Raw genomic sequence first — 14,705 nt, 5'->3', positions numbered from 1 at the left:
GCCAGGGACGAACATTTTAGAGTGGGATTTGCCTCATTCCATGTACCTGTCAGGTGGGGAGGGAAAGGACGACCGTCAGGTGGCCTTGCCATCTGGATCGGTCTTCACTTGGGCTGTATGGCTGAGAACTTGGTCACACATTCTGAAGACGTCCAGTGCATAGTTTTGAAATGGCCAAATTATTTTAAACTAGCCATCGTGAATGTTTATTCACGTCCAGTTAGTTTGGCTTCCGAATCGACCACTATTGATGAGTTATCTCATTTCTTGAGTACATTGTCCAGTGACTGTCATATTTTGGTGGCTGGGGATGTGAACTGCCATTATGAGCCGCTCCTGGGGATGAGCGAAGGTGCCCTTATGGGCGAGGATGATTACTGGGCCATTCCACCATGCCAATCCCCACGTCCCAAGTCATGGTCTCCCTTAGCGATCCAGATCACGGCCCTTACCTTAAACAATTCTTTAAGCGCCTGTAACGGGCGCACACCATCCGATACCCCATCGATGTGCACTTTCAACAAGAGGGGTCAAGAATCTCGTCTCGACTACATCATGGTCGAAACAAGGATGTGGTCTAAGGTAATTGATCTCAGGGTAATCCCTAGGGCCGATAGTGATCATAATGCACTATGCCTGGAGATGGTTTTTCCAGGGCCAATGGAAATTCCAACTCCAGATATGGCTGATCTAGCTGATGGGATGACACTTTCAAATATTAGACACAGGGTAAAGTGGGGCAAAATAGCAGATTCCCAAGATGAACTAGCTAAATTATAGCAGAATCCTCCCTCGACTTTTACAGGTTGATACTCTAATCACCCAAGCCCCATTCTTAGATTTTAACGGAACATTACGGTCCCTCCACTCGGATTTGGTCTTTAGATTAGCAGAGGTTTTTAATCCCCAGGTTCCAATGAGGAGGAAAAAAGCACCAGTTTCATCCTGGTACCACTCAGCCTGCAGAAAGGCTAAGTCCAAGTTGGTTATGGTGGTTAAGTCTGGGAGTAATAAACCCAAAATTTGTGAACTGAGACTGTACTACAAAGAAGTAATGGGTCACGCAAAGAAAGAGTGGGACTTGGAAAGGTGGTCTAACTTAACCACTGCTTTGGACTCAAGGGATGTACGCAGATTTTGGTCATTAGTTAGTACAGACTCGGGGGAACCAAAATGTACTATAGAACCCAATATTGATGCATTAGTGTGGGAAGCTCATTTCAAAGCTCTATACTCAGATGAACCTGCCATGGATAGTGTGGCGGTACCCGTAGTTTTAAATGGCCAGCACGAGGTGCTAGAGTTCACCTTGGAGGAGGTGTCTCACACGATAGGGAAACTTGCAGTGGGAAAGGCCCCGGGACTTGATAAACTCCCGGGAGACCTTTTCAGGCATCAACCAAGGATTTGGGGCCCCTACCTGCTCATTGTCTTTAATGCAATCTATTGTAGTTTCTCCTTTAATTGTAGCATTCCTTGTACAGAATGCTGGGATGTTCTTTGGGGAATGTTGTGGTTCAAGCCAGGCAGTTGTAACCAGGACTGGCTGCTGGACTGACTGCTGTAAAGACTTGCCTCCCTGGTGGGATTCCTAATAAAGCTGTTCCTGCATAATTAATTGGATACTGTCTTCACATTACTGGCGACAATTGACCCACCAGGAACATATGGACCCAGCGTGTGAATTTATTTTAAATTTGCGTTTATTTGGCAGAATACAAGGTATTTGCTTATTTATTCTTCAAGAGATCTGGACATCGTGGGAAGCTAAAACCATATAGAGATTTTTTTTTGTTTTTACTCGTTTTTATATGGTTATCGTTTTTGGCCCCTGGAGCAAGTTCGTCAAAACTGACTTGTGGCGTCTTTTGAAAAGTTGGAAGCGTTACCTCTCTGCTCGTGAGGATCTCCGACGTACTCGAGATTCGCTGTACTTGTCTCTTCGAACGTCTTCCCTCTGTCATCTTGAAGAGCGGCAAGTCTGTGAACACGCTAGCCTAGCTCTGTGATGTCATTACGCAGCGGAGCGTAATAAAAAAATTGCAAATAAACGGAAGCCGAGCAGGAATTTGAAGCTCTGCTCCCGTGTTGGATCATTTTGAGGAGCAGCGCTTGTGTCCGTTTGTAAGCAGTCTAACTTTGTTTTGTTGTTATGCGAGTGAGCATAATATAAACAAACGAAGGGCGAGCGGGAACCTGAAGCTCTTCTCTCGTTTTTGGAAGCTGGAAATAAAAGTTGTTCAGGCCATTTCTGATAAAGAGGCAAGTCTAGGTGCATTTTAAAAATGAAGATACTCTTTTAGACATTACATGAAGTGAACTTATTGACTGAAAGTTCTTTTATGAGGAATGTTTGCTTATTCTTAAACCATTTCATTTTAGTTACCTTGTTATTGTAGTTAGTTATTTTAGATTGTTGTTTTGGTTTGTTTTGGTTGAATTTTATTTCAGGATGTCAGCAGCAACTGGGATGAACCAACCCCCTCAATTTTTAAGTGAACATGGTGAGCCAATGTTGCCATGGAAAAAATGGAAACCAATTTTTGACTCTTATTTACTGGCAATTGGTGGTGAAAAGTTCTCAGCGGTCAGGAAGCAGGCGGTATTATTGAATAACTTGGGTATTGAGGGAAGAAACATTTATGATAGTTTGGATCCTATACCCTAAGGGAGAGGTGCTGGTGAACCCAACGATGTTTACGAAATGAGTGTTATGCTTTTAAAAAATCATTTTGATGCACGCATTAATGTTGTAATGGAAAGACATACATTTTTCATGCCTGTTCAAGGTAAAGCAGAGTGAGTTGGAAATTATATAGATGCGCTTAAATCCCTTGCACAAACTTGTTATTTTGAGCAATTAACTGATTCTCTCATCCGTGATCAGCTTGTGCGTTGTACGAATGATCAGAACATTCAAAAGAAATTGTTATCAAAAAATCCTAATTTGAAAGAAGCTATACTCATTGTTGAAAGTGAAGAACATACCTCTACTTGGGTAAAAGAAATAAGGAAAGTCCCCAATCAAACTGATTTGGTTTCATGTATTAATAATGAGAATCAATATTTTTCAACCTGAAATAAATGTGGCTGCTGTGAGTAAACTTCCTTCCAAACAAGAAAAACATTTAGTTAAGAGTGATAAACAGAAGCAGAGTTTTAGTTTTAATAGGGACAGTAAATTCAGATGTAACAGATGTGGAAGTGAGAGACATGGTCCAAATTATCCAAATTGTTTGGCAAGATCTACCACATGTAGGAATTGTGGTAAAAAGGGGCATTATGCAAGGATGTGCAAGAACGCAAAAGTAAATTTTGTAGATGAAGATGAAACGTGTACTCAAAATGCAATTCATTGTATCACTGACTTATCCTCAGTTAATGATGTTAAGACAGTATATTCCGATGTTGTAACCATGCCTACGTGTAACATATATGTTGCAGATAAGGTTGTACCAGCTCTAGCTGATTCTGGTTCTTTGTTTACCTTAATCAGTGATGAATTTTGGTTCTCGACTTTTGGGATGGACAATATTGAACTTTTACCTCCTGACATCAACCCTGTTGGTTATGGTCGTAAAAAGATTGATTTATTAGGTTATTCCATTCAAACTATTGTTTTTAAAGATAGAGAGACTGTGGGGAAGGTTTATGTTGCAAAGAGAGGAGACAATCTTCTGGGTTGGCGTCATCAGAGAGACCTTGGTATCATTTTGAACCCGAATGCTCCTGAACAGGTGATGTTAATTTCTCAAGGTAGTGATGCGTCTGATATTTTTGAGAGGTTTCCAGAAGTTTTTAGTGGGAAACTAGGACTTTTAAAAGGTTTTAAACATAAAATAATTCTAAAAAACAATGCAAAAGCTGTGGTGTACAAGGTGAGGAAGGTTCCCAATCTTATGTTGAAGCCTCTTCAGGAGGAGATTGAAAGATTATTAAAGCTGCAGGTGATAGAAGAAATAGAATCTTCTGAATGGCTCGCACCAATTGTTTTGGTGCCCAAGGACAAAGGAAGCAAAATTAGAATGTGTGTGGACCTGAGGAGTCTTAATAATTTTATTTGGGTTGATAGGCAACCTCTGCCCAATATCAATGAGATCTTGACAAAAGTGGGTGGTGCTAATGTGTTTAGTGTCATGGATTTATCTGCTGCATATCATCAGATAATGCTTCACGAGGAATGTAGGCACCTTACGTCATTTGTTACTCCGATTGGTGCTTACAGATTCATAAGAATGCCTTTTGGATTGGCAAGCGCTGCCGCTTGTTTCCAGAGAGTTATGAAGAATGTTTTATCTGGTATTGATTCTGTCCTCTTTTTTCAGGATGATATTTTAGTATATGGTAGAGATGGGTGCAAGCATGATGAAATCCTATTCAGGGTGTTGTCAAAGTTAGATGAATGTGGTTTAACTTTGAGTCGTGAAAAGTGCAAGTTTAGACTCAGTTCGGTGTCATATCTTGGCCATTCAATTTCGGGGGAAGGTATTAGTCCTAAAGTTGACTTGGTTGAAGCTATTTTGCAAGCCCCGACTCCTTGTAATAAAGATCAGGTGAAATCTTTCAATGGATTGGCTGAATACTACTCCAATTTTATTTGCAATTTTGCGAGTATTATGCAACCGATTAGACTTCTTTTGAAGAAAGGTGTCATTTTTAATTGGGACAGTGATTGTTCTAAGGCGTTTGGGTTTGTCAAATCTGAAATTGCAAAGATGCCAACATTAGGACATTTTGATGTTAGTAAGAATACAATTTTGTCTACAGACGCAAGTTTGCGGGGATTGGGTGCCGTGCTTTCCCAAATTGTGGATGGCAATGAAAAAGTGATAGGTTTTGCTTCCAGGGCACTTAAGGGGGCTGAAGAGCGTTATTCAGTGATAGAGAGAGAGGCTCTTGCTTGTTTTTGGGCCATTGAACATTTCAGGTTTTATTTGTGGGGCTTACCATTTATTGTGAGGTCTGACCATAATCCTCTTGTACAATTGTTTGCTTGTCGGAATGTTGAGTGCACAACTCCCAGGATCAAGAGGTGGGTTGAGGGACTTATGGAATACAATTTTTGTGTGGAATATCTACCAGGTCTTAGGAATATACCTGCTAATTTTGTTTCAAAGTTACCTTTAGAGAAGGTCATGGTGCGTGATTCGGATCTGGTGCAGCATAGTGTTTCATGGGTGAAAGAATCAGCGTTGAATGAAGAAGAGTGGAGGAATTCGTTTTCTAATGATGTTGCTAGAATGGAAGTCATGGATTTTACCATAAATGGTTGGCCGATGTTAAAAGATGTCAGTGAGGGGGCAAGAGGTTATTGGAATGTCAGGGAGGAATTGCACATTACACATGGAGAGTTGTTTCGTGGTGATAGATTGGTTCCTCCTTTGTTAATGAGAGAGAAGATAATTAATTTGGCTTATGAGGGACATCTTGGACGCAGTCTTACCAAAGCTAGAGTTAGAGAGTCATATTGGTGGCCTGAATTAGACAGGGAAGTAGAGACTGTTGTTAAAGATTGTAACATTTGCGCAGGTAATGATAAGTCCAAGAAAATAAGAACCACTCCACTTTCTCCTGTTGCAATTCCTAAACGTCCTTGGTCGAAATTAGCAGTGGACATTGTTGGCCCTTTTGATAATTTAGCTCCCTCTGAGAGATTTGTTGTGGTTTTGGTGGACTATACGTCCAAATGGTTATCTGCGTGCTGTATGAGTTCTGTTTTAATAAAAATGTTATTGAGTTTTTGAAAGATGCTTTTACATGTGAGGGGGTTCCCGATGTTCTTGTGTCCGACAATGGGGCACAATTTACATCGCAGGAGATGACCACTTTTTTGAAAGATTTGTCCATTACCCACCACAGGACTGCTCTTTATGCTCCCTATGCCAATGGTTTGGTTGAGAGCATGAATAGGTTAATTAGAGCTTGTGCCCAGATTGCTTTTGAATTGAAGGTTGCCCTTAAACCCATTCTCAGGGAAAAACTTTGGGCGCACAGGAACACTCCCAACTGTGTGACAGGTATTTCACCTTTTAAAAGTTTGAAGGGGAGGGTGGCTGGTTCAAAATGAAATCCTTTATGGTTGAGTGTTAGAGACAGAGGTTGTGTAGTAAATAATTGGAGAGTGAGGAAATACCAAGACAATTACAAGAGAAGATTTGATGATAAAAAAGGAGCTAAGGAAGTTTCTTGGAAGGTGGGTGATTCTGTTTTTATAAAGAAGGCGGTATGGTCACCAAAGGGTGAATCAAAATATTTTGGTCCAAGAAGGATTGTGGAAGTCATGAAAAATTTTGTTAGGCTTGAGGGGGGTGATGTATGGAGTATGTCTCGTTTATCACATTGTGTGAAGGAGGATGATAAGAGGGTTTGTTCTGACGATTTAGTGTTAAGGAAAAGTTATAATAATTTCTCGCAGAACATCTCTTCACGCAGCTCTAGAGTCAGAAGACCTCCTTTGTACTTACAAGATTATTGTGTAAAATGATTCTTTGTTCCATATTTATTTTCTGTGCTAAATGTTTTGCTTATACTTATATCTTTGTTTCTTTTCTTATTATCATTTAGTGTTAGTTTTGCTTTCTCATTATTAGTTTCAGTTACCTTGTCATTCTTGTTGCACTTTACTTGTTTTATTATAATAAGGGAGATGTGTTGTAGTTTCTCCTTTAATTGTAGCATTCCTTGTACAGAATGCTGGGATGTTCTTTGGGGAATGTTGTGGTTCAAGCCAGGCAGTTGTAACCAGGACTGGCTGCTGGACTGACTGCTGTAAAGACTTGCCTCCCTGGTGGGATTCCTAATAAAGCTGTTCCTGCATAATTAATTGGACACTGTCTTCACATTACAATCCTGAGAGGCGTGGAGGTTCCCTGTACTTGGCTGGGAGCAGAGATAGTCCTGATTTATAAGAAGGATTCTCCTCTGCTCCCAGTCAACTACAGGCCCATCAGCCTCATTGACGTCCCGTAAAAAATGTTGGCGCGGCTCGTTCTGGATCGCCTGTTGGATTGGATGGAGGAACATGAAGTCCTAAGTCCTCTTCAGGCGGGGTTCAGGAGGAACACCTCCACCATGGACCAGATCTTTTGCCTAATGCTACTGTATGGGAAAACGGCAAAGATTGAGGGTGGCAGCCTCTACATGGTGTTTGTGGACCTCCGGTCCACGTTTGACTTAGTGCCACGGGGAAAACTGTGGGGGGTTCTCCAGGAATTGGGCGTCCCGTCCCAAATTTTGAATGTGTTTATGAGATTACACGAGGGGAACTTTGCACAGGTTAGATGTGGGAGGAATGGGGCATTGTCACCAAGGTTTCCAGTCGGCAGAGGTGTGAGGCAGGGCTGTGTTCTGGCACGCACCCTGTTTTGCCTCTATGTAAATGGTGTAATCTCACATCTGGATAATGTCCCCAACAACGACGCGCCAAGGTTGGCAGGCAGGAGGGTTCCGGCGATTATGTTCGCTGATGATACCCTCCTGCTTTCCAAGTCCCCTATGGGGATTCAACGCATATCGAATAGCTTTGGGGACTTCTGTCGATGCCGTGGTCTTGAGATAAATGCCGACAAAACAAAATGTATAATATATTTAATCCTCCGGCATCCACTCGTCCGAATCCGACCCTGGGCAGTGTGAGGTTGGAAAGGGTCACGACTTTCCAGTATCTTGGGGTGACACTGCATGAAAATCTGTCTTGGGGACCCCAACAAGTCAAATCTCAAATGAAACTGTCACAGTTGGCGGGTGGTATTTCAAAGTCTCCAACACATCGACATTTAAGCCAGTGAGCCCAGCCCTGGAGATTTATAAGACCCAAGCAAGGGCTGCAGCTCTCTATGATGGGGAGCTGTGGGGGCATTCCTGTGGGTCTGCAATCGCTAAAATAGAAACAAAATGTATCAGGCAGTTACTGACACTCCCTCAAAGTACCCCGCTCCTCCCCTTAAGGTTAGATTTGGGACTCAGACCTATAGAAGATGAGCTAGCATTAAAGCCCCTCAGGTTTTGGTGTAGGCTATGGACAACGCCAGATCTGCTAAATTATAGGCAAGAGTTGTAGCAGATACTAAGCTATAATAGCGTAGGAAAAATTCCCTGGCTGGCGTTCATAAAACATGAATCTTTAAGATTAGGTGTACCTGCTATGTGGGACAATCCGGAAAGGGGCTGTCCCGAGGTTTCGCGTAAGTCCCTTACTAGGATTTTGAAAGATAAAAAATTGAATTCTGCTGTCTGCGCTTCCAATGCTGGCACCCTGACCAATTCCTTTTTAGCCTTTAAAAATTCTTATTCTTTTGAGGATTTTATGGACGTTGTTTTCCCGATTTTGGCCAGGAACCTTTATACAATGGAGATACGGCACTTTACCCCTAAAAGCTTTTACTAGCAAATGGTCAGCCTCTACTAACAACTCGTGTCCAGGATGTAGCTGTGACGTAGAGGATGAACTTCATGTGCTCTTCTTCTGTCCAGCTTACAGCAAATCCAGGAAGTATTGGCTGGTACCTCTTTGTAAAAACTTGGGTTTTAAACACTGTTTATCTGCCTTTAGAATTCTAAAAACTGACACTTCGAGTTGTATTGTATTCGCACTTTCTAAGTATTTGTTAGCCATGTGGGCCAAGCGGCGTCAATTAATTGATATTGAATGTTAAGGACCAAATACTTTGAACTTTTTTCCACTGCAAAGATGTCTAATATACCCCCAATGAATTTTATGATCTACTGTGTCTATGTAAATGAATTCTGTATATAATCTCTTTTTATCATGTTTTACTTCTGTACTCTTTTATGGCCAGAATGGCCGAAATAAAGAATTGAAAGAAAGATATAAGTCCCTAGTAAAGTGGTACTAAGTGTGCCTAGGGCCTGTAAAGTAAATGCTACTAGTGGGCCAGTAGCACTGATTGTGCCACCCACTTAACCGTATGCGTGCGGCGGCTTTTTTCGCGCTGTGCGGCTTTTTTTAGAAAGCCGCGTTACATGACGAGCTGAGCTCGTCATGAGCATGCGAGCGGCGCAACTCATGACGAGCTCAGCTCGTCATGAGCGTGGAAGGTATCCCTTTAAACATGTCTCAGGCTTGCCATTGCAGAGCAGGTGTGTGCAGTTTCAAACTGCCATTTAGACCTGGAAAAATAAACTGTTGGCCAGCCCCAAACCTTCCCTTTTAATACATGTATGTCACCCATAGGGTAGGCCCTGGACAGCTGAGAGGGCAGGGTGCAATATGTTTGAAAATGAGGACATATGCTTTTAAAGTTTACATGTCCTGGTAGTGAAAAACTCTTAAATTCTTTTTCTCTACTGCAAGACCTATCTGTCCCATAAGATAATGTTGGAGTTGCCTTATTACATTTTATAATATGTAATTTCCATATGGGAAGGAATGACCAGATCATGTTTTGTGTCTCTAAAATCCTAATTTTAAATCCTAAAATATGAATTTGGATTTTAAATTACAGGTCTGAAAATGGCACTTTTAGAAAGTTGGAATTTTTTTGCCTTATCCTTTTGGTGTCTGCAGTCTGTTTCTGGTCACATGACTGGGTGTAGTTGGCAGTTGGGCTTTGTGTATTCCTCCTAGACAGCTATACACAATAGGAGCTTAGGTGTGACTGGATGGGCCAGCACTGGCAGTATGGGAGTTGGGAGCTGTGCCTCACTTACAACTGAATATGCTGTGTGCTGTCTTCATACTAAGAGCCTAACAACCCTGCAGTGCCACTTCAACCAGCTTGGAGCCAGGGCAGAGGAGGCAATGGAATCCATGCATTTTACTGTCTAGAAGCTTCTTTGGCCTTCCAGAACCAGGGCACCAGGTTATAAAGGAGGGGCCTCAGACACCAACTCATCAGTACACATCGGGACCTGTGGATACTCTGCCAGGATGAAGGGCTGCTGTGCTGCTACAAGACTGCCACTCTGTTGGGCTGTTACTCTGAAGGAGCTGCTGCCCCATTCTACTGAACTGCTGCCTCATGCCCTCTTGCCTGGGAAAGAAGAACTGGATCTGCAACCTCCATCTTGAACCCATGACCTCAGATTGACTCAAAGCGCTATTCTGCTGGCCTTTAGATCTGAGCATCAGGGACATAAAAGTCTCTCCAACAGCTCCTAGACCCGTCTTCAGCGAGTTTCTGACCCCAAGTGGTGACCTCAAGTCAGCTTCTGGGCTCTTCATGACCATGAATGGGCCCATTCGCACAAGCTACCTCCAGTCCATCTCCTCACACAGTCAACATCGATGCCGCAGAGGACACTCACTACGAAGCTCTAGTTCACCCGTTCGCAATGCCCAGCCTGCTCTTCACGCCACTTGGCCACTACCCGCAGTGCACTCCTTGCTCCTGGTGAATCTCTTCCGCGCAAACAGGACTCTTGGCCCTAAAACTCAGAAGGTAAAACTTCAGCAGGTCTAATCTGGACTGCAACTGACCCAGGCTCCATTGCGGTCGGCCTGAACATTTGACTTTGAACCGGTCCAGCACAACCAGATATCCTGATTGGCACATTATGCTTTAAGGTGCTATTTTATATATTATTCTTTCAAAATCCATAACTCTGGTTCTACTAATTGGATTTTTGCGTTTTTGGTCTTTATTTCTTAATTTGACTGTGCTTTATATTTCTAACATGGCATGGAATCATTTTGAGTGGTGTTTTCACAGTTTTACTGTTTGAAGTGTTGCACAAATACTTTACTCATTGCCTCTAACGTAAGCCTGATTTCTCTGTGCCAAGCTACCAAGGAGTTGAGCGCAAGTTAATTTGGGGTTTGTTTGTGCCTTACCCTGACTAGGATTGTGTTTGCTGCTTGACCAGGGCCCACAGCCCAGTCAACCAGTAACCCAATTTCTAACACAGATCATCGCTTAAGTGCCGCCCTCCATAATTGGATGTATTGTTTAACTCCATTGTTTTCTTATTTCTCATTTGCTGATTCCTGATCTTTTGCTCCATAGGGAATTAGGGTTACTCAAAGCACAGTACAACCATTCCAAATAAACAAATACATCAATCAATGGTTTTTTTGAACATTTGAACTCTCAGAAATTAACTTATGGCAAGAAATGTGTGTGGAAAACATGACTACAATCCCAAAATCTCATAGAAAGTATCCATAAAATATTTTCCTATCATGCCAAGTCATTAAGAGAGCCCAGTAAGATAATATTTTGCACAGTATACACTGGCTGTATCACAGGCTTCTCATGAAGTAAAATAGGAAATTAATTTTAAAAGAAAGGACAAAGTAGGGGAATGAACATAGTATTGCAGTGCTCTGAGGAGCCAGTGCTTCCAGCGAACCTGTTTGCGATAGTAGCTGTCATAGCAGTTTCTTGAATATGAACTAAGTAAAAATGTTATGGACAGTCCCAAACCTATTTTCTCTGGATTTAATTGTACATATACTTTTGTTGTGAGCACAACAAACCACAGAGTGGAGTTGGAAGGTACCTGAAAACATATTAAAATACTTCAATTAAAAGAATTGATCTATATTTTTTTTGTTACAGTTAGACTCTCAGAAGTTAATATAATGAAAAGAAATGTGTATAGAGAAAATGACTGTAATCCTAAAATCTCCTTGAAAGTGGTCACATTTCACCAAACGTCGTTCTTCCATTAAGTTCTTTACTACCATGCCAAGCCAGGAAGAGACTGGGGTGGTGGAGTGAGATAATGAATGATGATGGATTAAACCCAGATCAGTTGACTGGGGGTGAGTGTTTGATTTGCTCAAACGCTCCGTCCATTATCCCCTTTGGTATCGCTTTGTTAGCCAGTAAGAGAGATCACGGTGTCAGTGCGCTTACTGTAGAGTTCTCAGCAGCTGCGGCCGCTACAGATAAGAGCGGTGGAGCCAGTTGGGGGGGGATTTCGAGAGATGACCACAAGGGAAAATTAAATAAATAATTAATTTTCCCTCCTGGTCGTCTCTCAAAATCCCACCAGCCGACCCTACCACTCTTACCTGCAGCGGCTGGTTCTCACTACAACCTACGGATAACCGTTTTTTATCCCTACTAAGAGATGGATAAATTAGGCTTTAAACTTTGGTTAATAAAAATATTTGCCACTTAGTTTGATCACAATAACATTTGTTAATAGTGCCTTGAGTCTTAGGAGCTTTAGCAATACATATAAGATCACTTATTGTGGTCTGCACCATGTTATATTACATGATAACGGGGAACATCCTTTACAACGCAACTTTTACCACGCAGTGCCTTTACGACGCAACTATTACAACGCAAACCATTACAATGCATTGCGCTAGGGGGCGCTCTAGGATAGGGAATAGATTTAATTTACTATCCAACACCTTCCCTACTATCCACGGGGACTGGAGTTGGAATAGTAAATTAAACTATTCACTATCCAGCACCCCAAAGAACTATGCGTTGTAAAGGCATGCGTTGTAATACTTACGTTGTAAAAGCATGCGATGTAAAAGCATGCGTTGTAATGTCATACATCCCCATATAATATACTCTGTGCTGTGCTCCGTTACATGTTATTTTCATATGCATCCATCAGAGCATATTTTTAAGCCTGGGAGGAGTGATAATGAAACTCCGCCACACGTTAGGGTCATACCGTTCACTGTGATTTTGGGGCCCGGATGTTTGTCCTGCGCAGTAAAATCATTGTGAACTGCACCATCCGCAGTGCAAGAGGGCGCAGCTTCCTTTCTGTTGCTTGAGTAGATTTCCTACTTGAGCGGCAGCTTTCGCAACGCGAACGGAAGGTTTCTCAAAGCACGTGGTCACAACCTGGCGCAACCACTCGCATTTCTTCGCTCGAGCTTGCTAATTTGATGCTGACGACCATGAGTGAGGGAAAAAAAGTCTGCTGGGCGGAGTTTTTATGGAACTCCTCGTGCTCTGTGGAGCGCCAATGAGGTAAACCCCACAAACTCCGCAAATGGAGTGGAAATCACCGCCCAGAGTAACATATTTCCCTGATTCCCTGCTACGCAAACTTTATGACTAAGCGCAAGGAGGCTCAGAGGTTCGCTATGCAAGAAGAAAATCAGAAATATAAACCTGTTTATTTATATATCGAAATAAAGAGTTGGTGCATATTGGGCTATGTATTGGCAGTAACTTTAAATCTGTTGAAATTGATTTTGCTGCATTTCTTTTTCAGATTTTATATACTGGAATTGTTATTTATGCTCCAGCTTTAGCCCTAAATCAAGGTGAGAAAAGAGCGAATTGTTATTTCATTATTTGTCTGCTTTGCGCATAACGTTGTGTGGGACAATGTGCACAGTGGTGTTAAGAACACATTTTAACACATTTTGTTTTGCCAAGAGTGATAGCTATTTTCCTGATAATTTTAAAACTGAACTTCACTTCACTGTCGGTATGAACAGGCATAGATGCGAGATGCCTTAGGTGTTATTAATCGGTGCTGTATTCTGATTCCAATGTCTCCCTATTTTAGTGAGGTGAAGAGTCTGTCTGGTTGTGCATGTCAGTTTCTTTCAGTCCAATGTGTGGTAAAATTACCTCATAACCTATGGTAAGGATCTTTACATACCTTTTTTATTTCTGTAAAGTGGACCGCTGAACACTACCCTGAGGTGTCCGCCTGTAGAATAAATGGAAAATCATGGATGGTCAGAGTGTAACTTTGCCAAAGGCTTTGTCTCATTTACTGAAATACTTCTCTGGACCAGCTCAGGTGACCTAAAAAACAGCATATGTCTTTCTTTGTTTTGGGAATGGGGCTAGCCTGTTCTGTGGTTTACTTTGGGATTTAACTTCTTCTTTCCCTATCATGAAACCAAATTAAGGAATGAATTTCTGACCTGGGAGCCTTTGAATAGGGTACTCGTAAATCCTATTGTTAGCAAATCCTACAGGCCAGTTTGAGATTTGCTGTATAATCTTCCCAGGAAGTACTGTAGATGACTGCATAATCCTGCATATAAAGAATACTTTTAGAGGTTTGTTTTAAAGGCCCTGCTCATCAGTCCCTGAAGAGAGGCCAGAATCAATCCAGGATTGGCCTTTTAATACCAGGTCAGTTTTTTCCCTGTCCAGAACTGCTGTGCATAGGTAAATTGTGCCCGTGGGCTGCAATAGGAAATAATATCAAGCAAATTAAATTAATTTTTTATTTTAAAAGATTTCTAAATTAAAACATTTAAATACGATAAATTCTAAACAATATTCTTTTTTATTTAGTATTAACATACGTTTAAATTAAATTAAAGTATATTATATCTTTACCTCAGATTAAAAAGACAAAACATTATTAACACTTATTACAATATATAAATTAGAGACATATTTATTACAAATTAAATACAAATAAATATGTAAGCAATAATAAGGGTTTTTAATTATAAAGTATATATTAAAATATTATTTAAAACATAATTCATATATTTAAACTAAATACATTTAAATTACATTTGTAAACTAAAGCAAAGTTAATGTTAATTATCATTTTTCTTTGAGTCATACTAGGCTAATATTATTTGGATCAAATAATGTAACTTTTTGTACATTAAATTAATGTTATTAATTATTTTATTGAAATGAAATATGACTATACTTTACTGTAGGGAGATCTCCTCCCCCGTGGCAAAAATCTCCACATACAGATGGGGAATTACTAAAGATAACTTTTCACTAATAAATTCAGTCGTGGGATTTTCCACTCATTTATTTGATGTGGTAAATACT

General features: G+C 41.1%; 1 protein-coding gene across 1 annotated transcript in view; it reads left to right on the top strand.

Annotated features, from left to right (window-relative positions):
- LOC144821562 (sodium-coupled monocarboxylate transporter 1-like) overlaps window positions 1-14,705 on the top strand; it is a 310,280-nt gene that overhangs the window by 137,273 nt on the left and 158,302 nt on the right. The window contains exon 3 of the mRNA XM_078678751.1: window positions 13,156-13,207. Within this exon, the coding sequence (XP_078534877.1) occupies window positions 13,156-13,207 (52 nt within the window). The remainder of the gene's footprint in view (window positions 1-13,155; window positions 13,208-14,705) is intronic.

The sequence above is a fragment of the Lissotriton helveticus genome, chromosome 1_1, assembly GCF_964261635.1.
Source record: "Lissotriton helveticus chromosome 1_1, aLisHel1.1, whole genome shotgun sequence".
Classification (NCBI taxonomy): Eukaryota; Metazoa; Chordata; class Amphibia; order Caudata; family Salamandridae; genus Lissotriton; species Lissotriton helveticus.
The sequence above is the reverse complement of the archived record's forward strand: the minus strand, read 5'-3'. Positions and strand labels throughout refer to the sequence as shown.